This window comes from Urocitellus parryii, chromosome 12 (assembly GCF_045843805.1).
Source record: "Urocitellus parryii isolate mUroPar1 chromosome 12, mUroPar1.hap1, whole genome shotgun sequence".
Lineage (NCBI taxonomy): Eukaryota > Metazoa > Chordata > Mammalia > Rodentia > Sciuridae > Urocitellus > Urocitellus parryii.
The window spans coordinates 3,846,601-3,874,494 of record NC_135542.1 but is presented as its reverse complement, the minus strand read 5'-3'; the positions used below and the strand labels follow the sequence as shown (position 1 = coordinate 3,874,494).

Here is a 27,894-nt window from a genome sequence, read left to right as displayed (position 1 = left end):
TCAGGACGCAGTGGGGGGTGGGGAGGTGGGTGGCACCACCCCGGCCCACTCCAGTATGTCTGCACACAAGGACTCCACAGCATCCAGCCGCTCAATCTGCACCAGTTTTGTGAGCAGCTCTGGGATGCTGTAGCCCGCCGTGCTGATGCGGTCGAAGAGCTGCATGCCATCTGTCATGCCCCCAATCTCGTCCCTCTTCAGTCCAAAGCTTTCAGCAAGGTGGCGCCAGGTTTTCACAACAGCCTTCTCAGAGTTGTATGTGGAGCTGAGCATTCGGCTTGTCTTCTCGAGGCAATCAAATGGCAGCTCTGTGGGGCTGAGACCTAGGAGGGCAAGAGCTACAGTCAGACTTCACAACGCACAGCTAACAGAGGCAACACCACTCAAAATACTTTAAAAAAAAATTCTACCAAATGCTTAAATGAGAATTAACACCAATTCTGCACAATCTCTTCCCCAAAACAGAAAAGAAATATTTCCCAACTTGATATCTAAACTAGACCAAGACAGTGCAATGAGTTGCATGAATAAAAATACAAAATCCTTTACAAAGTATTATCAAATAGAATTCAACAATGCAACAGTGAATTATATGCCATGAAAAGTCACATTTATTCTAGGGATACAAGGCCGGTTTAATATTAAAAAAATAGTGTAATCCATTCACAAAATTAATGTAAACCATTTAGAAAAAATCTAGAGCTTCATTATACTTAATGGTTGAAAAATAGTGTGATTTTCCTTTGAGATCAGGATCAAGGCAAGATTTCTGCTCTCACCACTCTTATTTGACATGGTACTGGAAGTTACAGCCAGAGCAATAAGACAAGAAAAGGGAAGCAAAGGAATCTAAAAGAAATCCCAAGAAATCTAAAAGAAAAATTCCATATCTAATAAGTAAATTCAGCAATGTCACAGGATATAAGAGAAATATATAAAAATCCACTTTATTTCTATATACTAGCAATGTATATAAAAAATGCATAAAATATAAATCTAACAAAAAATGTTTAGAATGTTCTGAAAACCTTGCAATGCTGATGAAATAAATCAAAGATGATCTAAATGAATTAATAGATATACATTTTTATGGATCAAAAGATAACAAAATAAAGTATTGAATCTTCCCAGCAGGTTTGCTATCTGTACAGGCTTGATTCAATTGCTATCAAAAGTCCAGCCAGTAATCCCAGCAACCTGGGAGGCTGATGTGGGAAGATTGCAAGTTCAAAGCCAGCCTCAGCAAACTAGTGAGACCCTGTCTCAAAAAAAGAAAAAGGTGAGTGGAGGGGTGAGGGGAAGGTGGGTGCTGGAGATGTAGCTCAATGGTTAAGCACCCCTGCGTTCAATCCCCAGTCACAAACAAACAAGCAAAAATCCAAACTAGAAATTTTTAAAAAGCTTTTTTTTTGAAAGTTGTAAATGGACACAATACCTTTATTTTTATTCATTTATTTTTATGTGGTGCTGAGGATCGAACCCAGGGCTTCGCACATGGAAGGCAAGTGCTCTACCACAGCCCCCAAGCTAGACATTTTTTAAAAAAATATCTTTTTAGTTGTAGATGGACACAATATCTTCATTTATTTATTTATTTTTATGGGATGCTGAGGATCGAACCCAGCGCCTCACACGTGCTAGGTGAATGCTCTACCACTGAGCCACAACTGCAGCCTCTCAAGCTAGATGTTTTGTATGGAGAGGGAAGAGGATCCTAAAACTTATGTGAAAAGAATAAGGAACTGGAATTAATAAAGGAATTTTGAGGAAGACAAAAGAATACAATGGGAACAATCTGATTTCAAGACAGATGTTTTTATGAAACCTACACAGGCATCAAGGCTGTGTCCTATTGTCAGCAGGGCAGATTCACAGAACAGTGCAACAAGAGAATCTAGAAAACAGACCTACACAAATATGCTAAACTGATTCTTGACAAAAGCAATTCAATACAGGAAAGACAGCCTTATAGCAAATGGTCCTGGAGCAATTGGCATCAATTGGCAGAGCAACCAACTAAAAAACAAAACACACCAAAACAAACAAGTCCACCCAAGTGCCACATCTTATTAAAATTAAGCTGATCAGCTGACCGTGAACTTAAAGGCACAACACAAAAACTATAATTCTTTTAAAGTAAATATACAGGGGAAGATCCTGGGAATCTAGAGCCAGGCAAGAAGATCTTTACCGTGACAACACAAGTCCAATCCCTAAAAGGACAACTTGATAATGAATCTGACAAATTTGACTCCTAGAAATTTAAAACTCGCCCCACGAAGAACCCTGTTAAGAAAGTGAAAAGACAAGCTAAACTAGCTACAAAAGGAGAGAATATTGGCAAACAACAGAAGCCTGGTATCCCCAATATATAAAGAACCCTCAAAACTCAACAGCAGAAATAATCACCCAATGGGGCAAAGGTCATGAAGAAACTTCCTACTAAAAGGACATACAGATGGTAAATAAGCATAGGAAGAGATGTTCAAACATCAGGGAAACAAAACCCAAGGCGATACCACTACATACTATCAGAATGGTTAAAATGAACTCTTGAGGACATGGAGAAACTGCTAGTGAGAATGGGAAACCATTCAGCCACTTTGGAAAAGAGTTTGGCAGTTTTTAAAAGCACTAAACATGCAACTATCGAATGACCTAACAGTTGCACTCCTGCACGTTTATCCCGGAGAAATGATGATGCCTGGTGTTCTTGCAAAGCCTGTGCTCCAATGTCTTGGCACCTTTATCCATAACAGCCCCTACCTGGAATCAACCCAGGTGTCTTTTACCAAGCAAGGGGTGAAACCAACCGTGGTCTATCTGTATCATGGAACACTACTCAGCCACAGAAAGGAACTGTTGACACCTTCAACAACGTGAATGAATCTCCATCAAGTGGTGATACACAAGACAGCCAATCACATGATTCCATTTTAATAACATTCTTGACAGGACGAAACTCTAGCAACGGGAAGCAGGTTAGTGGTTGCCAGGGGCTCAGGCAGTGACGGGGTGAGTGGGAAGTGGAACAGAAGGGTCCCTGTAGTGATTGAAAGGGTCTCTCTCTTATCTTCACTGTTATCATTCTCCATATCCTGGTTGTGACTTTTACGTGAAACTTTATAAGATGTCAACCTTAGGAGACCCTGTGTAGAGAGGACGCAGGACCTCGCTGTCCCTTACCACTGCATGGTAGGAGTTAGCTCGCAATAAAAAATCTAATTGAAAAACAGAGAACCCCAAGAAACCACGATGCCCAGGTCTCTCCCCAGATGAGTTACATCAGGCTCCTGGGGCAGGGGGATGGGCTGGGCCCTGCTGCTCCGAGGGTCTCGGCCTCGGCTGTGGGTCAGCATCTCTGTGGGATTATGAGGCACTTGTGCCTGAGCTACCGGCTGGGTGGCCGAGGGCACAGGGCTTCAAGCTTTCACCCTGCCAGGGCTCCACTTACGTTCAAGTTTTCTAAAATTAACTTGAAAACCAGTGTCCCAGGGGTATGGACTCTTAAAGCCAAGATATTCTTTGGACTAGAGAAGAGCTTTCAGGGCGCTGGAACACAAGACCCAGAGCACCTTCCCGTGGGCAGCCGGCCGCCCCTGGCCACACCAGGCTTGATCGGGCAGGCTCGTGGGCAGGTCTTTAATGGAGAGACACCACGTTTGGGAAGGCAGCCAAGAAGAATTCTTGGCCCCGGAACTCACGCTCCGCCGCTATTTCTGGCCAAGGGAGCACCTAACCAGCCTGCCCAGGCTCAGTGGGCTGTACCAACCCTGCACCTGGCTTTGCTCGTTCTGCTGGACTGAGGTGTGTGAGGGTGGTGTGTGGGGGGGTGTGCCAGCGAGGAAGCAGGGAAAACCCCTGCCCTCAGCTGTGAGGGGTTTAACTTTGGGGTGAACAGAAGGTAACAAAGGGACTGGATTTTGCAGCCATTGGGAACTGTGGGTTAGAATTTCAGACTGCAGTGTTTTTGTTGCTTCTCACCGGCCCACACCAGGTCTGTCTCGGGTGACCACAAAGCAGTCTGAATTTTCTCCTTAGGGGGCAGCTTGGGAACAGAGGTGGGAGGCCCCCGAAGGCCATTATCCTTTGTGAGCCTCAGGAGGGAAGGGAAAGGACTGCTAGGTACAGCCCTGTGCTGCATGATGATGTTTCCACCGAGGACAGATTGCAAATACCATGGTGGTCCCATAAGATCGTATGACATTATAGTGATACCGTAGTCATCCTGTTGGTGTCGAGACCCACTGGTGTTCATGCAAGAACAGGATCGTCTGTGCATTTCTCAGAGTGTGCCCCACTGTCAGTCACCACCGACTGCATGGATAAATAACTGATGGTGATGTTTCCCAGCTGACGATGCCCGTGGACGTGGCATGGTAGCTGCATGTTCCTCACCCCACCTGTCACTGCCCTGAGCACACACTGGGGCTGTCTCCTCTCCTGTGAGGGGGAAGGCCACGGGACATGCCAGGGAGATGCCTCAGACTGGCTGAAGCCAGATTCCTTTACCCTCTACCTCGAAGTCAGCTCAGGTGGCTATTCTGAGTGGAGAGTGACAGGCCAGGTAGGCGACTCTCCTTAGTACCCCCTCCCACAATTGACGTCAGGGCAGGTCAGCGGGGACACTTCAGGCAAGGGTCCTCTGGGCAGCTTTTCACACTCACCTTCGACGACACCGCACACATTGGCATACACATCCAATATTTTTTTCCTTCTGCTTTGGATCTGAAAAAAAAAAAAAGATAATGTAATTATGCAGAAAGGGACACAATAGTAGCGAAGAACCAAGTCTCCTGTCTTAGTACCGGCAGCAGGGGCTTTGCCCTGATAGCTGAACCAAGCCTTCAGGCAAAAAACAGTCCAAACAGCAGGAAGAAGGATTTCCTGAGGTTTTCCACAGAAACAGCTTTGGTGCACACCAGGGTGCTTCTTAGGTTAACTAAACACCTGCCATCGGTGTGTTTGAAAGCATGGTGGTGGGGATCCCCGTTGGCCAGCACTCAGCAGCCAGCAGAGCTACGGGGGACTCCGGTTCCTGGAGCAGATAGCTGCTTGCAAGGACAGTGCTGAGAGGCCCTGGCTGAAAAGTCCTGTGGCCATAGCCATTCAACTCCTGCAGCAACCCTATAGGCCTCTGGGTCCCTGCAAGTGGTGGCCCTTTAAGAAAGGTCGCTGAACTCAGGGCAGCCCAGAACCTGGTGTCCCCGCAGAACCAGGCCAGACCTGGATCCCAGCAGGACATTTCACCAACAGGATCGACTAGACATAGCGTGTGCCCCAAACAGCACTTCAGGGTGGCTGGCTTTAAGTGGTAAAGCCCCGTGACAATTTGTACTACTTATATATGAAAGATACAAGAAATATCTTTTAAATCTGTGATCTATCATCATCATCATCATCATCATCTAATGAACCATTCTGTACTTCCTGGATACTGAAATCTTTGGATGCTCAGGTCTCCTATATAAAATGGTGTAGTATTTGCATAGAGCCTGTGCACACCCTGCTACCTACTGTGTCACTTTTAGATAACATAATAACTAATACGAGGTAAATGCTGTGTCAGTAGTTGTTATACTATATTGTTTTGGGGACCCTGATGTGGAAAACCATCTGTACATGTTTAGTACAGACCCAGGTTTTTTTTGTTTGTTTGTTTTACTATTTCATAATGTGGTTGGTTGAATCTGTGAATGCAGAATCTGCAGATAAAGGACTGACTGTGACATGCACATTTTGTATATGTGTATGTAGAAAATTATCTGGAGGATACATACCTGTATGTTTACAAAGGTTTTTTTTTTTTTCTCTGTACTCTGGCTAAGCGATTGTAAATATTTTCTACAGCTTATTTCCATTTTCATCTATAAAACAATATAATAAAAGAAAAAAGTTTTCTATTTATGACTGTCTTGTCAACCTGTCACTCGGTCCACTGTCCTAGCTTGGACACTGTCTCACAGGAACTTATGCGATAGGAAAGTCTTGGCTGGTGGCAAGAGGTCACTGCACAGGTACGTGGTGGGTGTGGGCAGAGTGCCACGTAGGTCAGAGCCTCACCCCGGCTGACTTGTTGTTGGTGGCAGACTTCTCCCTGGCCAGGTGCACCAGCGACAGCAGGCACAGCTCCGGGGAGCCCTGCTTGTCAGGGGCCGGCTCCTCATCACTGTCCACGCTCCGGCTCAGCAGCTGCTCGTTCTCAGAGGAGGCGTCGTTCTCACTGGGGAAACAAGAGGGGTGCTTGTTAATAGTGTGGGGGGCCACAGCCCTGGCAGTCTCCTGGCAGTGCCCTGTGGCCTGGGTGTGGACAGTCGGGTGCAGGGCACTGCTCCTCATGCATTTATGATGCATCTGTGGGCTCCAGGTGAGGAGACCTGAGATGAGAAACTCACAGCGGGGCTCCCTGATCTTTTCCAGAGGAGTAACTCCATGTGGAGAGACCTGCAGGTGTCTGGGGGTGGGCGGCAGGGAGTTCACGGGGGTGCAGCGGGAGCTCCAAGGGGCCATGGGCTGCCATCGAGGGTCAACCACAGCATGAAATAGTAATAAAAAAAAATTGGTCTTCAGGCCCTCTGACACACAGTGGGTGCCCATAAAGTTTTCACTGAATTCGTTCTAGATTCCTGTATTTAATCTCGATAAGCACCGAGCTCAACCTTGCGTCTTCATGTTAAGCAGACAAGATCATGTGGCTGGCACTGAATCCGCGCAGGTTTTCAAGAATAACTGAGAACAGAGTGAGTGGGGCCCGTGCCTGGGAAGGCCCCTCTTGGCTAGTGAGGCGGCCTGGCTGGCTGTGTGCCTTGTGGGGTTCACAGCAGGCCCCGGAGGGTGGGCAGGTTGGGTGGTCAGATGGGACAGGCCTGGGCTCATGCCACTTTACTGTTCTTTGCCCAGGCCACACAGGACCCAGTGCTGGCCCTGGCAATCCAAATATATGAAAGACAATCTTCTTTTATAGTAGGCTTCCTTTTTACTTCCTGTGGTTTGGCCGAAACCTTTTTTTTTTTTTTTCCTTTAAAACGGATTGTATTTGCCAGTAACTGGGTTATAGCAACGAAGCCCATAAGCAAACACAACCTCAGAGCCAGGACGATACAAATAAAATAAAAAGGATGATGAAGGCCCCGCAGGCCTGCTTCCCCATTCCCTTCAGGGCCTGGCTGGCATTGGCTGGCTCATTCCTGTCTCCACCTGGGACCAAGCCAGAGGGCGAGGCCACTTCCCCCCAGACCCCCATGAGGTCTAGTCACCAAGCCCCAAGAGTGGTGGGCAGGGACAAAAGCTCAGGGCCTTGTTGTCTATTTTATAGTTTTCAGTTTTGGTTTTTATCTAATATTTATATATGAGACAGTATGTATCTTTTTCCAAGTAGGGTCCTCCAATTTCCCCCCTATTTGGGTGAAACTCAAATCACAGGACTTGTCTCTGTCTTTTTGACTACTTCTTTTTTTCTACTTTTGGGAACAAGGAATCTTGGAAGAACCCAAGGGGAGAGCTGAGACCAAACAGGACAACGCTGATGGAGGCGAGAGAAGTGGTTCCACTCGGGACCCAGTGTGGAGGGGCTGGGGCTGGGGCTGTGCCACCAGGTGGCCAGAGCCTGCCCCAGCTCCACATACCTCTTGGTGGTCTTTGCCGGAGTCGCTGTCAGCTTCTCAAATTCATCCTTCTCAGAGAAAATCACCACGTTGTCTGCAGGGAAAGAGGAGTTGAGGGGAGGGGGCATTAGCAAATGTCCCCGGCTCTCAGCCTGGCTCCCCCTGCTCCTCCTCTTTGCCCAACTGCCTCGTGACCATGATGCTGCCAGGGTGAGACAGTGTGGGCGCACCTCCTGTCCAAAGAGGCACGAGAGCAGGGGCAGCCAGCTGGGGAGCTGGGGGGAGGGTGGATGCTGTCCACTGTAGTGTTGGACACCAGGCGTGTGCTGGCAGCCAACTGTGCGCACAGACCTGGGGCCTCCTTCTTCTCCTCGTCCCTGCTCACTGGGGCTTCCACGCTCTTCCCTGGGGGGCTGGTGCAGCAGGCTGGTTGGAGAGACAGGAGGGAGGGAGTGAGCAGCCAGGTCCCCCCACCGGCAAGGTGACAGAGTAGCCCAGAGGGAGGGGGAGGGACGCAGGGCGGTCACCTGGGGCTGAAGGCTTCGTCTTCATGATGTAGAACATGATAATGAGGACGATGGCGATGGCCATGATGAAGATGGTGGACATGGCAATGATCAGGGCGGTGGCCAGGTGTCCTTGGCCCGAAAGCTCTGCTGGCATCAGGGGAGAGCAACATGAATGTCCCTGCAGGCTCCACTCCAGGCCCACAGCCCTGCCAGATGACTCTACCACTGGGGTGCTCCAGGACAGAGTCAGAGAGCGCAGCCCTGCACGTGCGCTGTGGCCACCAGGTTAGGACTGCCCCGCTGTTCCCCTGGCTGCTCTCAAGGAGGATGATCCACACTGGGGGGGCAGGGTGCAGGTTTGCCTTGTTATTCCTGGGGTGCTTGCTCTTGGTTCTACTACGTTGGGAACCTGAGGGGAAGGTGGGGAAGAGGAGAAGCCCACCAACAAGAGTGTCTCAATGAGGGCAAAATCCATGTTTGGGTATTTCCAAGCAAAAATGAGGATTCAAGAGTCCACGCCTCTGGCTAGAGGTTGGATTCTGGTTTGGCCTCACACAATTTCAACCTCGGTGTAAATGAGAGTCCCAGAGCACAGGAGGGGGCTGGGCTGACCCGCTGTCTCTTACCGATGAGGGGGGTGGGGTTTGCTCATTTCCCCTGATTAATGTAGTCTTGGACCTCTGGAATGATCTTTCTAATTCTCTAAAATAACCAAACAGGACCCCGCTTGTGAAGCAGCACCCAGGTGATCCACCACCCAAATAGGCAGGGGACAGGAATGTAAAGGTCCCGCCGAGTCATTTGAGAGAGTCACCAAGGTGGAGAGCACTGGGTGGCTCTGAGCCTCGGTGTCATCCTGGGTGCCCCTGCAACATCCCTGGGCGCCAGCTATGAACTTGCCCTTGAGTCCTGGTGGAGTCCCCGCCTCACGCTCTCATGGGTCTGCAGGCCGCTGCACCATGAGGCTCTGTGGGCTCTTGAAGGGACCCAAGCCTCACAGAGACCGTCTGTCAATATGCGCAAACGATGAACAGCATTAAACCCCGGAGACAGAAAGTCTGAGCCAGCTGGAGGGCTTGCTCTGGGAGAAATATTAGACTTGGCTGGGCGCAGGGGTTAGGGAGAAGAACATCTACTTGTTGAAAATTAGAATTAAGATGTGAAGGTTGCTGGGGCTGTGGCTCAGTGGCAGAGCTGCTTGCCTAGCACCTGTGAAGCCCTGGGTTCGGTCCTCAGCACCACATAAAAATAAATAAATAAATAAATAAAGGCATTGTGTCTATCTACAAGTAAAAATTATTTAATAAAAGGTGTGAAGGTTGTCTGGTTTATACAAAACCTAGCAAGACCCAAGCACAAGAGGCATCACTGTCCCTGCTCAGGGCTGTCTGAGCACCTCACTGCTGCCCTGCCCAGCTGCCTGGACTGCCAGCACTTCCTAAAGGTTCCGGACTCCCGTGGAGCAATCAATCTGACTCCTTGCAGAGATGATTACTAACTCCCAGCAACCGAGGGCTCCCAGTGTGATTCAGCCACATTAGGGAGGTGACTTCAGGTGTGGAGGCCACCATTATCATGACTACACAATTGCTTCTCTTCCTCTTCACTTTAGTTGAGTTGCCTTAATTCCAGGAGATCACACCTGGGCACTCCTTACCTTTGTGGGCATGTTGGAAGGGGGACAGGGTGCTGCCGCCAGAGGTACTGGGGGAGTTGGCAGAAACCCCCAAAGTGGCTCCCACACCTGCAAGGAGAACACAGTCACCTCAGGTGATCTGGTGAAGCACCACCTCCAAAGGTTGAAAAAGAACACACTTGGCAATGAAGTCAATGGATCTGGAACTCTACACCATGAGTGGGCTTCAGGAGCGGGGGCAGGGGAGGCAAAATTTTTATTTCTTAGTGTGTTTAATGATCCTTAAAGAGTATTGGGACCTCTCAGGATTTTTGTTCTTTAAGTAAAAAGACACGGGTGTGATGGTGCATTCTCATAATCCCAGCGGCTCAGGAGGCTGAGGCAGGAGGACTGCAATTTAGTGAGGCTGTAAGCAAACTAGTGAAACCCTGTCTCAAAATAAAAAGAGGACTGGGAATGTGGCTCAGTGGTTAAGTGCCTGTGGGTTCAGTCCCTACGCAACTCTGATAAAACTAAACAGTGGGCAGGTGTTGGGAGGTTGGGCAGCTTCACCGACTCAGTTTTCCTGTGAGCTGAGGCAGTGCGTGGTGCAGACCGTCAGCAGGAGGGAAGCATGTGTATTAAGGCATTATTAGGGTGAAACAATCCTTGATTAATTTTTTCAATTACAAAGAGCAGGAATGTGTTCTTAATACCTTTGCTAGTCACTAAAGTAATGTGTGCTCATGATTAAAAATCTGGAAAAAACAAGACCACGAGAAAGAAGCAAAAGAACCACCCGGGGCGTCACTGTCTAATGTGGACCTTGGCGTATTTCCCTTTAGAATGTTTCTGATTTTCAAATAGCTCTGACTAAAGCATTCAAAAGCAGGAACATTCTTCACGGAGGGTCTTTGCCTTCTCCCTCTAACCTGTGATTCCCGAAAACCCCTCTCCGGAAAAAGTGTCACTAAGTGGATTAGGACGGAAGGTGCTTTTACTATGAGACAGATCACAAAGGGACAAGTGTTTAGCCCAGAAAGGCGATGTCCTGATGAGAAATCTTCTTTTAGGGTCAGACTGGAGTCTTACAGTGAATAGATAATGTTGAGGACTGGGGTGCACAGCATGAGGCCCTGGGTAATCCCCAGCACTGGGAAAAAAATATCATGTTTTGATCATGCTTCACAATGAGTCTCCTTTTTTCCTCTTCTGTCTCCACTAGTTCTGGAGATATTCAAGAAGAGGATTTGCATCCTGAAAAGCAGCTCCTGAGTCCAGAGACCACTGATCTCCCTGAAACCGATTCACTCGGTCCTCCCCCGCCCAGCCCCGTGGAGAGGAGCTGCCAGAATGCTGTACACAGGTCAGCTCGCTCCACTTCACGGCTTTGGTGAGAAACAAGCTTCTCCAGCAGGGCTGTTTTCTTTAAGAGAGAAAGTTCTGGAAGAAGCAAGGCTGCTCCGTCGGTGGTGTTTCTAAGCCTGCCACCTGGCTTGGGGGCAGCACTGCCGAGTTATCTCAGTGGCCACAGGAGAGGGGGTCCACACATTTCTCAGTCCTTATTCCATGTCAGACAAAGAGGAAATTCAGCAAATAAAACAGGGTAGAGCCGTGCATGGTGGTTGGTGCACGCCAGCAATACTAGCATCTTGGGAGGCGGAGGCAGGAGGATTGCAAGTTCAAGATCAGCCTCAGCAACTTAGTAAGACCCTGTTTCAAAAGAAAAGAATGAAGAGCTGGGGATGTGGCTCAGTAGGTAAGCACTCCTGGGTTCACGCCTGGTCCGTAGACTGAAAGGCAGTTCAAGATGCAATTTTGTGCGTCTGTAAGATGCAGGGTGCCCAGAGTCTGAGCCTGTCTCTTAGGGCTGGGTAGAAACTGAACTGTTGGCTGGGCTCTAAGAAATGTCACCTGCCCACTTTGGGCAAGAAGTTTCCTTGCCTTTTTGGAGGATAACTGGAAGCTTTTCTTCTGTCTCCCGGGCCCCCGACTTATGATAAGCTGTGCTTTTGAAATTTAGCCTCCAGGACTGGCCTCACAACCAAAGTCCTATTAGGGGAGAAGCTGGTGGAAAGGGGTGTCCCTGACTGAGAGGTGCCTGTCTAAACAGCCACATGCACCTGTCAAATAAGAGAAATGCAGGCTGTGCCCCCTCCTCCCACACACCTCAGTGAGCTCCCTTTGAATGTCGGCAGTGCATTCAGGGGGCCTATCAGATGTCATCGGTGGATGAGGAAACAAACAGGACGTGGAAAAGAAGCTGATCTGTCAATTTGGTAAGGGGCTCAAGGGAGCTTAAGAGGAAAAAAACATCCCTGGGCTATATCTCTGGATGTTAGTCATCTTTGTCTCTTCTTGTCCCTTCTTGCTGGGGCTTGCAGGTTTGAGGCGGTGACAGGGTTGGGAATGGGGACACAAATATGCTCAGGCCTGTCATCTAGAGAGGGACAACGAAAGCAGCCAAGGCAGACAGACTTATGAAATGCTTCCGCACCCGGTAGGGATGGTCACAATGACATGGCAGAGTGCAGGCTGCCGCTCGGCGACCAGCACCCACCTGCCCCGGCCAGTGGTGCCTCGCCATGATGGACTGGACCTTTCCCCCAAACTGAACTCCAGCTGCTATCAACTGAGTAGCCCCAGACCACGTTGCTGTGGGGACAGGCTGGGTGCTCCCTGGAGAAGCTCTGCGCTGAGGACATTTGAGCACCAGTCGCGGCAGGAAGACAGACTGCCCCCCTTTTCTCGAGAGCTCAGTCTCTTGCTGTCAGGTCTGGAGCTGAAGGCCTACATCTGCCCCTTATTCAGAGTGACATGCCCTCAGCCCATCCCCACAAGTGCCCTTCCTGTGGCTCTGGTTCTCACCCCAGCCTTCCTGTGTGGGTGGCCCCAGGGCCTCTGGAGAATTGCCTCGAGGGGACTCTTCCCCTGAGGATGCAGCAGCAGATTCTGAGTCCTGTGCTGTGTGCAGAAGCAGCAGGACACACAGGTCACTAGGCAGGGACAGCAGAAGAGCAGCAAACTACTCCATGACAACAGGCCCCTTCTCAGTGACTTTCGTCCCTTGCAGGGCAGGGTACATAGAATAAGCCCATGACCAAGGACAACAGCTGGTAAGATCTGGCCCCAAAGCAGGGACAGGGTGGAGTGGGTTGGGGCAGCACTGGGTGTGGTTTGAGGGAGGGTATCTGCAGGGCCTGGGAGGACTAAGTCAGGTCCCTGGTAATCACCCCTGGAGGTTTCTGTAGCTTTTTAGGATGGTTAGAAAAAAATCCCCAGAGGAAACTAACACCTGCTCTCCATGACCCCTGAACCCTTGAAATACATCCTAGAATCACAAACATCTGCATGTTAAGTTTTTAAAAACATATCCGTACAATGTTGAGTAAATGTGGCGTATAAAAGAGTTCTGGGAAAAAACCCAGCACATTAAAACAGAGAATGGACCTTGGAGTCAGAGAGGCCTGGATTATTCTCGTTCCTGTCACCACCTGTCACCAGCCGTGGGTCAACAAACTGGTTGGTGGTGCTGGGTGGGTGTGGGTGTCGTCCCTACTGGCTGGCTGGAGAGGGCACGCTATATGCAGGTTCTCCAGGGCAGCCTGTGGGAGCACCATACCCCTGCCTCCGAGTTCTCCTGTGCCAGCTTCTGCTCTGCTCTAACGATGATTAACTCAGCAAATTCAAAGTATTTGGCATCTGGGAGGTTTCACTCCATTCCAAAGTGAGGCATGCATTTCCAGGTCACTTGACCTCCTGGGGAAGGATCATTAAATGGAAATATTTCTCTATGTGGCTGGCTGGCTTCCTTCCTTCATTTTTTTTTTTTTTTGGAACAGTGTATTGAACCCAGAGTGCTTTTAGCATCCAGTCCTTTTTATTTTTCTTTTTGAGACAGGTTTTTGCCTGGGGCTGAGGGTCTCACTAAGTTGCCCAGGCTGGCTTTGAACTTTCGATCCTCTGGCTTCAGCTCCTGAATGACTGAGGTTGCAAGTGGGTGCCACTGAGCCTGGCTTCATGTGGGTGTCTGTTGGGTGGTCAACTGTGGACCCACGTTCCATTCCACGAGGACCCCAGCTTTGAACATGACAAGGTGTTGGATAATCGTCAGTGAAAACTGCAGTCTCAGAAAATCGGCGGATTTCCACTGCAGGTCTGTACTAGGATGCAAGAGAGTGGAGGTGGATCTGTTCAGCTCACCTGAGTTCTAGGCAGGACCAACTTGGGAAGCAGCCACGGGGTGGGCTGCAGGTGCACAGCCTCACCTTCCTCGGGGGACTTAGGAGTCATAAGCCTGAGGCTTAATGGAGTTAGGCCTCCACTCAAAGTGATGATAGGACACAACGGGGCGTTTGAGGGCTGTTAATCCACACGATTTAGAAAGGTGCCAGTGCGTATGAGAGACTGGCTGGGACTCTCTACAGAGGGTAAACAGTTCAAAGAAAGGTCAGGAAGGTGCCCCACCGCTGTGGCATGGGCGGAGCACCCTCTGGTGGCGGATCCTGGAACCATGGGCAGAATCCTCAGACCTCCCTAGCGGCACAAAGCGGGGTTACTAGGAACGCAGTCTCAGGCCCACCCCTGACCTGCTGCATCAGAATCCATCTCTGAAGAGGTGCCTGGCAATGTGTGGCCCGCTGACGTCTGACAAGTGCTTTGTAGAAATGGTTCTCGGAGGACGGGGCTTCCCTGCTGAGTTCTATAGCTCACATAAAGGACCGGGGGCCCTTAACCTGCACCCTGCTTCTCCAGCTTATTAAAAACGTGTTTCGGTCGACCCAGGAACATGTGGTGTCACAAGTGCTGCCCGTTTACAGATGAGGAAACTGAGGCACAGAGAAGTCAAGCAACTTTCCCAGGAGTGGAAAGCCAATCCCAATGCTGCATCTTTCCCACCTATTACACCCTGCCTCCACATAGAGCCTCTTCCACTGTCATCACAACACGGGTCCCTTGACATGACGGTCAACCACAGGCCTGAGTTCTCAGGATGGTGCGGGGTAGCGGGTGCCGAGAGAACGCTTGGTTTCTCCAGGTGCATCTTGCTTACCAAAGGGCCTTGCATCTCTGTTCAATCTCACATGGATTTACCAGGGCACAGACCATGACTGGGTCTGGGTGGGCCTGAGGCTTCCCCAACAGGCCCATCAAGAGCAGGAGGAGGAAGGCTTGGTTCCAAAGTTCTGGAGTATGCTGGGGGTGTCCTGAGTATTTTGGCCATGACCACTGCCTGGCTCAAGGCTGCCCCTGGAAGCTGTCCCACATGGGACTTGCCCTGCCATTCAAAGTAGCAGACCTGGTTTAGGGAGAGACATCATTTATATCTGCTTTGTGCTTCTAGTTTTCAAAGGATTTTGTATATATTTGTTATGGTTTGGATATGGGTGAGACAATATAAGAACACAATACAAGAGGAGAAATGGGTTATGAGAACTTTGACCCAATCAGTGAATTAATGCTCTGATGGGGATTCACTGAGTGGTAACTGAGTTACCACTGAGTGGCAGAAGGGTGTGGCTGGAAGAGATGGGTCACCGGAGGCGTGCCTTTGGGGTATCTATTTTGTGTCTGACCAGTGGAGTCTCTATTTCTGATCACGTCCTTGGCTGTTTTCTTCCACCACACACTTCCCCCATGATGTTCTGCCTCACCTCGAGCCCTAAGGAATGGAGTCAGCCTTCTGTGAACTGAGACCTCTGAAGCCGTGAGCCTCCAAATAAAACTTTTCCTCCTCTAAAACTGTTCTTGTCGGGTGTTTTGGTCACAGCAGTGAATGTAGGTGTCAACGTACGGGTCAGCCCTGCTGGTGCACTGAGCCAATATTGTTTTCTCAATTATTTGGTGGAGAAATAGAGACAGAAGTGGCCACCAGGCACCCACAGTATTGCAGTCACTGAGCACCAGGCTCAGAGTTGGGCTCGGGGTACATATACTTTAGTCAAGATGGAAAGCAGCACAGAAGCAGGACTGATCCAGATCCCAATTGCAACCCTTTGGTTATCCTATCACTACTTGGCAATCCCAGAAACTGGAAGGGTTTTATCTTCTTTTATAAGTAAATACGTGTCCCTCTTTCATTTCTCTGAGGGTGGTCACGGAGTGGACACCACAGTGCACCTGCGACCTAAGTGCTGGTGGGAGTTAACTCACTCCATCTGGGCGACATCCTGTGCGACAGGCACTTGAGCACCCTGTTTGACAAGTAAGGAAACCGAGGCGGAGGGAGGTTAAATGCCAGTTTAACTCAGGCAGTGAAGTCCCTGCTTCTCCAACTGATTAAAAACGTGTTTTCGGTCGACCCAGACCTTCTGAATCAGAGGTGGACCCAGGAGCATGTGGTGTCACAAGTGCTGCAGGGGACTCTGAAGAGTCATGCTCTGACTCGTCTGCCCTTCAGTCACTCAGAGAAGACCTCATCTTATTAAGAATGGAGAAGCAGTCGGGCTGCACATGGGACTGGAGCCACCAAGTGCGGAGCGCTGCGGCACCCTGGCCCTGGCTCCTGTGCTGAGCAGGCCCGGCCCTGACTCAGGCTCAGTCCTGGGCAGCCTCTCCCCTGCAGTAGGCCACGACCCACGGGCTCCAGCAGTAGCTCCTCCATTGATTCCGAGTGCCTGGGATGCTCTCTTTCTTCAGCAAGGTTCGGTAACTCAGACCAAGACAGGTCTCAGGAAAAGGCCTTCTCATCGACAACCGGGGCCGACTGTGTGGTCCCCACACGGGAGGTTTCGTCAGATTCCTGGCTTTCCCGGGGTGGGACTGTGGGTGGCAGTCCTGTGAGTGGCAGCCTTGTGACTTCCCGGGGCCATGGTCATAACCAGTCTCTACAGCACTGTGGTCTCTGAGCTCTGAGCAGGGGCCCTGGTCTTCATAGTGAACCCGGTGCAGAGGAGGTTTAGACTGGAGATATAAAATCGCCATTTCAACTCCACTCCAGGTCCCTGATCCAGGCAGGGCTCAGTCCACCATGTCTGTCATGCCTGACATCTAGCTGGCTGCATCTTCCCGTTTACCAGATGGGCAGGCAGAGGCCTGATGACTTGTCCAAGGTCAACTCTAGGGAGAGCTCATAGGCAGTGCAGCCTGGACTGGAGGTGTTCTTTTTCTTTTTTGGGGGGAGGGGGTACCAGGGATTGAACTCAGGGGCACTCAACCACTGAGCCACATCCCCAGGCCTAGTTCATATTTTATTTAGAGACAGGGTCTCACTGAGTTGCTTAGCACCTCGCTGTTGCTGAGGCTGGCTTTGAACTTGCCATCCTCCTGCCTCAGCCTCCTGAGCCACTGGGATCACAGGCATGCACCATTCCCCCCGGCCACAGACTAGAGGTTTCTATGTTGGCTTTCTTCAGTGATGGATTCTATGAACCAACCTCGGGAGGCTGGGGTATAGCTCGGTGGTAGAGTACCTGCCTAGCAAGGGTCCAGGCCTGTGGTGCCCTGGAAACTGGTTGTCTGTTGAACAATTAAGGGCTGGGAGCAGGGAGGGTTATGCACTCCTCTTCAAGATCTCCAGGACTCAGGGGACTCTGATGGCTTTCTCCTTGTGACAGTCCTCACTGTTGGAGGGAGAGAGCTGCTCCGGCCCAGACTCTGTTGGCTTTTCAGGCTGGCATTTAGGGAAGGCTCTGTGTCCGTGGAAGGCTTTTCCTGGGTCGCACAGGCAAAGAACCTATTCTAGTAAGTTGTGTGCGCCTGGCCGATTCCCGCATGCAGACTTCATCCTAGAACTTTCTGGTATTGAATCAGTTTCCATTCTTCTAAAGAAGACGCATTGATTAGCCTTGGCAGCTGAGTGGCCCCGGGCCAAGCCCACAGCTTAAGGCCCCTGGGCCTTTTGTTGGTGAATTCATTGACATATGTCGGGGAAGGAAGATCAGCTTTAAGGAGATGCACTTCTATTAATGCCAGGCTCATTTACTTAAGAAACTTGGAAGGGAGGAAGGTCTGTGCCGGCAGGGTGCCCAGGGCTCTGGCTTTGGCCAGCAGGTGGGGAGGGCACGGAGCGCCCCTGTTCTGCACTCCTGCCCTCCCTCCTCATAGCCTTTGAAAGGTGCAGCCCTGATTCTGTGAGACTCCGAGAAAGACCATGAGGAAATGGGGGTGGGCGGGCTTCAGCAAGGAGAGGCAGGGTCCCAGGGTGGCCTCCTTGTCCCTCTGGAACAGCATGGACTTGGAGGGTCTCCCATGTACCCCGTTCCCTCCCAGCGGCCCTACGTTCTCTCTCCCTCAGTGGCCCCCAGACCACAAATCCAAGAGGCCCACAATATACTCCTCTGAAGCACAGGGCCCTGGCCCTTTCTCAGAAGTGAAAGACCAAAAGGAGATCAGGAAAGAACGGGGCCGGAAAGGTGTTTAAACCCACGAGCTGATGGTTTATATGAGCTTTCTGTCATCTTTCTCATTAATCGTGGTCATTTCTATAGATTTAAGGCCTCATGGGTTTATATGTGTGTGTGCGTGTATGTGTGTTTGTATGTATGTATGTACATGCACACACACTTATGAGAACTTAAAATTGCCTAGCACCTTGCAGTTTGTCTCAAAATATCTTTGCATTTGTGATCTCACTGGTTTTTCCAATGATCACATAGATGGAGGGGTCAGCGTTCAGTACTCGCCATATTACAGATGAGAACGTCAGGGCTCACGGAGGTGAGGAGCCTGGTACTACAGCCTGGGCTTCTGCTTCAAACTCTGTCCTCCATAGCAGACTCCCTGCCTTTGATCTTGCTTTTTGCTCTAGTTAATCTTATCTGGTGCTGGGATGGGCTTCTTTCTACCAGCCCCGGGAGTCAAAGTCAAAGACAGGCATGCTGAACAAATAGGGTTCTGACGGAAGGGCAGCACACTCACATTCCTTGGTGTTGGGGGGAGCCAGCAGGCAGGAGTAGCAGACCATGCCGTAGATGTTCCTGGGTCTGTTTTCCAACATGTAGTAGCTGCAGGAGGCAAGACAAGACAAAGCAAGCCAGGTGAGGTGGGCACACAGAGCAGGCACTGACCACAACAGACCGGGGCCTCTTGGCAGGCCTGCGATCAAAGCCGGATATGAGACAGCACAGTGGGAATCGGGAGCCCTGCTGCACCAGCAGCCCTTTAAAAATACATATTTATTTAGGTGTTAGCAGCCCTTTTCGCCTACTGAGTTTCCTTGGGGGTCTGTAGCATGTCTTGAAATGGTACATTCTTTTTCTGATATTGGGCCAGTATGGGCCTTTCTTCTAATCTCTGCCTCCTTTTAGTTCCTTTTCTGAGGGATTTGGTGTGTGTGTGTGTGTGTGTGTGTGTGTGTGTGTGTGTGCGTGAGATCACCATTTTCAATCAACATCATCCACCAGAAGTATCCACGTGTCCCCCATGGTCGGCCCTGGGTGTTTCACCTCGGGTTAGATGTCGTGGAGGAGGGACACCCCTCAGCGGGTTCCCTTCTCCGAGCCTGTAGCCTGGTGGGATTGTTAGCCAAAGTGTCTCTGAGTCCCTGGAACCCCTGGAAGTCCCAGAGTACCCAAGTCACGGCTGAATGCCACTGAATGGAGATGGCCAGCAGAGGATGGCTGCTGGAGACAGAAGGACAGCTGCGCTGTCCAGGCAGATCAATGCAGATGGCTTTAAAGATGCCTTGAAATGCAACCAGGTCACAATACAACCAACCGTGCTTGCCCCCAAACACCTAGGCAGCTGCAAGTGTTCACACTGGGGTCGCACAGACTCCTAGACTAGGACGTTATTCACAGTGACACTGCTTAAAATCCTTCATCCTCAGATGATGCTCTGGTCACTACACCAGCCCCGTGACCACACTGACGGGCAGGGGTCCTCCTGCCACTGTGGCCTGTGGGCCGTGCAGGACTCCACCCTTCTGCCTCCCCGCCTCCTGCTGACACCCCGACAAGCTGACACTGCCCTCTCCTCCCAGGCACCCCGGCTTCTTTCCTCTGCAGCCCTGGCTCTCGCCGTGGCCTGCGCCTGTGTTCCATAAACACTCAGGGGTGATCACGGAGCCATTTATCACATGGTGAGAAGTTGATTAAATAAAGTGAGCTGTTGCCAACACTTTCCCTTATTACAATTCGAGAGATGAAAGATCCCTCTCTGCTACTGGATTTTTCAAGGGTTGTCTCCTGATCTCTTTTTTATTAGCTTTGCACCACGAGGGCCCCCACGGATGGCTGTGGTTAGTGACACAGAGTCCAGGAGGGCTAGGGGCGGGGGCGTCTGGGCTCTGGCCTTCATGAGCTTGGACCATCACCAGAAACATCATGGGCACAATTGCCTGCCTTCCTCCACGCCTTTTATCCTCAGATCCCTGAGTGTCTTGTAAACATTAATTAACCGATCTCCAAGCACTCCTCTGAGAAGCCACAGTGGCCAGCCTTACAGTTAAGCCTTGTGGAAGAAGCTTCTCCGCAACACATCCTGTGCCCTCTCTGGAGGCCATCTTTGTGAAGCGGGGCGCTGTGGGGACCCACACTGCATCTGCCCAGGGCTTCCCATCTGCCATGTGGCCTCATGAAGGGACAGGTGCCGGGTTGGCCAGGCAGCCCCACCTGCAGCCTTCCAGTACCAGGTCCAGCGTGCCACTCCTGGGAAACACCTGTTAGGACTTCCTCGCCTGCCTCTTCCTCCCTATCAGGGCTGGGGGCAGGAGGCCAGCCTTGTTCACGTTTGCATTTCTGGCACTTGTGCTAGGTACTCAGGTTGGAGAGCTCTCGATAAACATCGGAAGGACAAGTTAATCAATGCCACCCAGTTCTCCTCCGTAGAAGTTCCCAGTGCTGAGTTAGACAGAAGCCCCCAAGAATGTTCCTGAGCTCGCCTCCCTCTCTGAGCAGGAGAACCACAGCCTTGCCCATCCTGTTACGTGCTGTTCAGGCCTCAGTCTTAGATAAAGCTCAAAATCACAAAGGGAGGTGGGGCATGCACTGGGGCACTTGCATCTTGAGCATCTAGGGAGGGGCTGCATCTGCTGTCGCCTTTTTCAGGGTACGTGTTGGGGTTGGGGTTCCTTTCTGATTCCCACGGGGCTCTGAATGGCTCTATGCTCCTGCACTAACCCTGAACGTGCATTTGGACCCATCTGTGGGATGCTGTAAGTAATTTAGTGAAGGAGCCATCTTGAAAGCCTGTGATATTTTGAAACATAGGTTGGCTCCAGGAAACTGTCAGAAAGCTCCACTGCTTTACCTGACACAAGAGTTAAGTACCTTGTGGCCAGGTGCAGTGGCACACGCCTCTTATCTGAGTGGCTGGGGAGGCCAAGACAGGAGGATTGCAAGTTCAAAGCCAGCCTCAGCATCGGTGAGGTGCTAAGCAACTCAGTGAGACCCTGTCTCTAAATAAAATACAAAATAGGGCTGGGGATGAGGCTCAGTGGTCGAGTGCCCCTGAGTTCAATACTTGGTACACACACACACACACACACACACACACACACACACACAAATATCTTGCAATAAAGAGAATCCACTTTTATCAGCAAGCACCTATTGCTTCCTGTAGAGAATACGTCTAAATGTTAGGTTTTCCTCTTAGGACAAACCTGAACTCCTCATGGTGCAGTGTAACCTCTATCTCTCACTCAGGGCCAGATAGGAATGGAAACAGCCATCTGATAGAATTTCATCAATTTGAAGTTGAGTGTTCCCTTAGGGATCTGTGACCCACCAGGGTGTCAAGTTCTTCCTTAGGGAAAGGCCAGTTTCCTACTCTTTGACCCGTATTTTGATTTTCCCCTGTATCTACTGGGCTCACAATGGGCTGATATCCTGCTGAGTCCATCCTAAGTTAAAAACATTGTTAATTTGAAAATACATTTCTATAACTAACTTATTATATACATCCTAGCCTAGACCATGTGGGAGCGCTTACGTCAGCTTACGGTTGGGCAAGATCATCTCACACAAAGCCTGTTTTATAACGAGGCGTTGACTATCCATGTGATGTACTGAGTGCTGTACTGAGAATGAAACACAGGAGTACTCACCCTTCACTTAAGGTTCACGTACGTTAAATGTGGTTCCTACTGAATGCATATTGCCTTTGCACCATTGGAAAGTTAAAAAAAATCAAACCTTTATAAGTTGGGGTGACCTGTAGTTCTTTTTTTCCTTGACTCCCCTGTTCTTTCTGGATCCATTAAGTTGTAGAGCTCAGGCCAAGATTCAGTTTTAATGGGGCCTCTAGAATCTTCTATCCAGAGGGTGACTTCAGGTCAATAGATACAGGTTTCCCCCGAGGAGTCTCCTTTCCCAGGACCCTTGAGCCTGCAATGGATGAGCCTTGAGACGTTCAATTCCCTCCAACATGTTGGCAGGTAGGGCCAGGCTCAACTCTGTCGAGTGTCCTATTGGAAGGGAATGGTGTGGCGTGGGGTGGAGCCTCAGGAGTTCCTCCGGGGGACAGAGATGCTGGGGAGGCTGTGAAGGCTGACCTCTTCCTCGCCTCCTGTTTTGGTTCCTGGTCCTCCCCCACACAACCTTTCCCAACAGGAAAGCCCCATGGGCTGCTCATTGTTCAGTGAGTGTCTCGGCCACGTTCAGATACAAAGAGGAGACTGCAAAGAGCGAGGAGCGGGCACCTGCCAAACCACAAGGGAGGGGAGAGGGCCAAAGCTGCCTTGGTGTTAGAAAGACAAATAGGAGGTAATCTGCATCCGCAGCCCAGGAACCACAGGGATTCGGGAGTGAAAACCGCCTTTCATCCAGCTAATAATGCCGACTTGCCAAAAGGCTTGGTAATCCTCCTCTGGGACACAGCGTGAGAGCTTCATTTTGTTCTCTAAATCAACAGCATCTGAGAGGAGGCCAGAGCCCTTCAGGGTCCTGCCCCAGTCACGCCTCCTCAGCGGTGGGGGCTTCAGCCACCTTGAGGGCACAGGGGACCGGAGGTACGGGGGCCTTCTGTCTGGGTGGCCTTGGGGCTGGTAGGGATGGCTTTAAACAGACACATCCCATGGCAGAGCCAAACAGGGGATGGACTGAGCAGTTTTGGCATCCATAGGGCGAACCTAAACGCGCAGACATGTGTTTTGAGATGTGTCTCCTCCCTCTGTGGGTGCCCCGGCCTTGATCTGTCCTGGGTGCTGAAGACCAAGTGTGACTGAGCAGCGTATGGTCGCCACGGAGCAGGGAGAGAGGCACTCAGGATTCCAGAGCTGGGAAGAACTTTCCAAAGTAGGTGATATCCCCCGCTACTTCCACAGATGGCCGTCCACGTCTGTTGGACCCCGTCCAGAGGTGGGGAACTCAACACACTTTCATTGTGCAACTTCTTTAGTGACTGGATACTTTCTGGTAAGTGTTAGCACCAAGCAAGTTGTCTTCACGGCTTAGAGTCTTCTGAGTGCCAGGCTGGCACCAGCCTATGGGACAGGGTATTTACCAGGCTGGCCCCAGGCTTGTCCTGTCTGGTTAGAATGTTTCTGTGGCTCTAGGTGAAAATGAAACAGATTGCCCCATGCACCTCATTCTGCTCCTTTGAGATCATCTGGAACAAAGTCACAGCTGAATTCCACAGCCTACTGAGGCCACGCGGCCACAAGACTGACCAAGTCAGAGCCAGCAGTGCAAGTCAGTCAACTCTGCCAACCACCCTTTTAACCCCCCTGCAAAGCTGATTCTGGGAGCCCGTCCAGACCAGAGGCTCTAGCACCATCAATGGGTGGATGGCTTCCAAGTCCTGAGCTCAGCCTGGATCTTGCCCTGAGCACCACACCCTCTAGATCTTGGTTTAGATGCCCACAGCACCTCAGATTTCACAAGACAGTCTCCATCTGCCTCTACCTTCCCACAAAGACTTCTTCCTATTGTGTTATGCATTGGAGCAATGACTCTATGGTCCATCTCACTGGCCAAAGGCAGACATCCAAGAGCCCTCTTCCTGTCGCGTGCCCTCTGTCTGTAACTAGGGTCAGTGCTGTCTGCTGGCCAGCGCTCAGCTTCTCCCCAACCCCAGTGCTCCTGCCCCAGCTCCCATCAATTCCCACCTTGACCCTGCCCTGGGCTCCAGGCTCTTCCCTCAGCTGTTTTCCCTACCACCACTAATGTACAGCCCTTTCGTGTCCTGCTGCAGCGTGGCAGTCTGCATGGTGACCTTCATCAGCTGCAAGCTGAAGACCCAAGTCTTCAGTGCTGGTTTCCAGAGCTCTTTCCATCTGGTCCTTGCCCACCGTGGCTTCTCCACATCCCACGTGTGCACCTCTTGCTCGGCCACAAGAACCCAATCAGAACCCTACACCCTTTGAACTTGGGCTTCAGTCTCCACTAGGAAGGCTCTGCCCTGTTTCTCAGCCTGACCACATCCCTCCCACCTCCAGAAGCCTAAGACCCCTGCGATCCCACTGCTTCCATGGGCTTCTAGAACATTCTGTGTGTGCCTCACTAAACGGTGCTGTGGTTGCTGATTTCCTTGTTTCACTCCTCCACTGAGGAGAGAGGAAGCATGTGTCCCCTCATCTCACTGATGCCGGTCTAGTCGCTTTAGTTGACAGGTTTATAAAGACAAACACTGGAGCTGCCACATTAACTCACGAATGCCTGGTCAGGTACTCACACTGGGAAGCCTTCAGAAGAAATCTAGGTTTTGCAAAGGTGAACATGTTAAGGTCTGCATACTGTTCTCTACTTAATTCCTGGGAGCTCTGCATGTCTTTTGTGAATCATGTATTTGCACCAATAAAATCAATGAATGGATCAATCAAGATAAAACTCTAGGAAGCATGTTAATTATCAGAGACTGATTCTCGCCATCTAATGTCAAGATCCTACTGAATTTCTGTCATACCGAGGCAAGCAGAGTGTGTGCACAGAGCAGTCCCAATGAATTCCTGTGCAGCTGGGTGGGAATGCTTTGATTCTGATTCTTCTAATACCCACGTTCCTTTTGGAGGAGCTGCTCCACAGCACAATAATCACAAAAACTGAATTAAAAGCACCCAGCCAAAAAACTTCATTTTTATCATATTTTCTAAGAGAATAGCCTAATATCCTCTCAGTTTTTTTTTTTGTCATCTGCTTTTGTTTGCATATTGGAAAATAAGGTTCTGTGTCAGGTACCTAACCTCCGGCTTTATGGATTCACTTGAAAAACATGTTTGATTCATACTTTGTGTTGTTTACATTGGCATAGGGTTGTCCAGCCAGTATTTGGATGGCTGATTCTGTATTGGGGGAGGTAAGCCTAAGCCAGAGAGACAGAATACTGGAGGGCGGAAGGGGAATCGTCACCAACAGACAGACAGAGGTGGAAGCCACAGAAGGGCGTGCTTCTTAGTACCAAAATTTAAATGAGGTTATTTGGGGTGAGTTTAAACCATATCTCCTCATGGTAAAGAGTTAATTTGCTTTCCATCTGTCTTGAAGTTGGTGGGTCTTCCTACTTTGTATGTCCTTCTTATTGCTAATGCTCCATGTCCTCTTTTGGATACATCTTCTTATTTTCTTCCTCCTCTGAAATCGATACATGTCCAGGGAGACATCTAGGCAAGCACACTGTGAAGTGAAGTGTGCTATTCAAAACACCTGTCTTGTTACCATCACCTCCATCATCACTTCCACGATTATAACTATCACCTCCACCAACACTTCCCCCTGCACCATCACTACCATTACCACCACCACCACCATCACTTTCCTCATCACCTCCATCCATCACTGTTATCATCACTTCCATCACCACCTGCACCATCTTGCCCATCATCACCTCCGTGACTCCACGATCATCATCATCACCTCCATCACCACTTCCGACTGCACCATCACTACCGTTACCACCACCACCACCACTTTCCTGATCACCTCCGTCATCATTATCATCTCCTCCATCACCACCTGCACCACCTCCATCAGGCAAGCTCTGCTTTTCTGCAGTCCTGGGAAAGCATGATGTTTTGATGGCCACTAGAGGGAGCAGCAGCAACAGCTGCGGTTTAGCGTGCTGGGTGTCAAGGTGGTGATGTTTCTGGTCCTAGGCAGAATTTACTAATGGGTCCTCCCTGGAAAAAAGGAAGATTAAATCTTTCTGTCTTTTAGGCTAATTGCATTTTCACTTTTTTGGGGAAGACTTTTGATACCTAACATAATTGCGGTGGAATTACAGGCATCATCTGACTCAAACATTTTTTATTAGTAGTTTTTACCCTCGGGTTTTCCAGAATATTAACAAGAATACTTTCATGTAGAATTTTTTTTTTCTTTCAGAAGGTTTTATATGTGTTGTCTCGTTGTAACTGTTCAGCAAATTTGTTTCATTTGGGCAGTCAGAAGATGCACGATGATGAGTGTCCACGTCAGAGGTGTGGACAGGGCACCTGGTGACAGGACTCACCACCCTGGATGCTGCCATTGTGGAAGGGGATGAGGGACAGGCATGACACTGCTCTAAGGTCTGTGGTGCCCATGGACCCTTGTCCAAGGCTCTCTGGCCCTATGGCCATCACTGTTCAGGGGTCAGCCCTGCGGGGTCCCCACTTACCCAGGGAGACATGGCCCACACTCGGCGTCATTTTCCATGTCCCCCGGTGTCAGCACGGTGGCCCGGAAGAAGCCCTCGCAGTCTTTGTGGCGTCTGCAGATCTGGTAGCCTCCTTTGGAAAACTTCTCTGCTGGGCAGGGCACACAGCCGTAGTCCTCATCTTTGGTGCCGTAGCCACAGGACTGGCCAAGGAAGCAGACAGAGGACATGGGTCAGCACAGCGGCTGACTCTGGCTGCAAGGCAGCGACACGCCAGCTTTTCCCAGATGCCGCTCTTGCTGTCCCTAGCCACCTGTCTCATCCTGACTGCAGAACCTCATCTCCTGGCTCCAGCTCTGAGCTCACTCCCCTCCCCTCTGGGCTTGGGTCTCAGATGCTGCTCCTCTTCTGAGGTCCCTGAAATAGATTCCACTGGCCCCTGGAATGTCCCATGAGTAGACCAGCCCTGGGAGTCCGACTTTTCTCAGCACACTACAAGAACCCGGGAACTGAAAGCCTAGATGATTCTTAGCGCTTCGCAGAGAATCATGCTCAGCTTCCCAGAGGAGGGAGCTGCGACGCATTTCAGTCACGCTCCTGACACCTCTTTAATCAGGGCACATTCTCTAGAAAGCCATTCTCCAGAAAGATGCAGAACTCCTGAGAAACCTGTTGACGTGTGCCCAGCAGGAAAGCACATCTTGGGCTCATGACAGCTCACGCCACTCGGTCTCAATGTCCAGCGGCCACAGGTGACACAGGTGACGGTCCTGATTCACCCTGCACACCTCTCACACCACAATGCCAGCCCAGGACACGGGGACCTGTCCAAGCAAGCCCCCAGGCGTGTCCTTACCATGTATGGCTCCTCCCCTGGCCCACAGGGGGGACACTGGTGGCACAGCCCCGTGGTCTGGTTGTAGTACTCATTCTCGCCACAGTTGGAGTACTCTGCTCTGGCTGAGCACATCAGGGACACCTGCCACAAAAGGGGTCGTTTTAGGCTCCACGCCTCCTTGAGGCCCAGTCCAGGAGAGGGCCAAGCTAGTGAGCGGTCCCTGGTGCTCAGTCCGCAGGCGGTCAGCAGCTGGGCCTGGCCACCCCTGCCTCCCGCCAGCAGATGCCCACCCAGAGCCCTGTCCTCCTCACCCTGCTAAGCCCAGCCCCTCACCAAGGTGCTCTAGATTCTCATCTCCCATGAATCTGGATTCTCTCCAAGGCCCGGGACGAGGGGGCCTCCTGTCCTGAGCCTAAACAGTGGGGCTCCTCCACACAGTGACGTTTGTCACTCGTTGGCCCACCCTCACCCCCAGGAGGAGTGTGGAAGGAAGGATCTTCTGGATCTTTCTCAGCTGCGGGGCCCACAAGTGTGGACCATCACTCAGGCACGAGGCTGCGGGGAGCACAGCACCAACAAGCCCTGGACGGCGTTTCCACCCGTGAGCCCCACAAAGCGAGCCGCCGACCACACACGGGAGCACAGAAGGGGTTTGGTGCTTGGCAGGCCTGATCCCAGCTCAGCCTCAGACAAACCCCGGGGAAGGGGGGCTGCGGCCATTATTCCCACCTTACAGCTGTGGAAACGAGACCCCGGAGGCTGCTGGGAAACTGGCGGGGAGGGGGGAGGATGCAGTGTGAGCAGGCGCTCAGAGCCACTTACCACCAGGACAGGGAGCCAGGGCGTCCACCTAGAGTCCTCCTCGTGGGCCAT

At 50.8% G+C, this 27,894-nt stretch overlaps 1 protein-coding gene across 1 annotated transcript; it reads right to left on the bottom strand.

Annotated features, from left to right (window-relative positions):
• On the bottom strand, positions 1-27,894 carry Edar (ectodysplasin A receptor). The gene is made up of 11 exons (XM_026379825.2): positions 27,844-27,894; positions 27,040-27,162; positions 26,205-26,386; positions 18,588-18,673; positions 9,771-9,857; positions 8,132-8,257; positions 7,956-8,030; positions 7,626-7,698; positions 6,064-6,223; positions 4,668-4,728; positions 1-323 (listed from the first exon to the last, which is right to left on the bottom strand). Exons 1-11 carry the CDS (start codon positions 27,892-27,894, stop codon positions 1-3), a joined length of 1,347 nt encoding a protein of 448 aa, XP_026235610.1.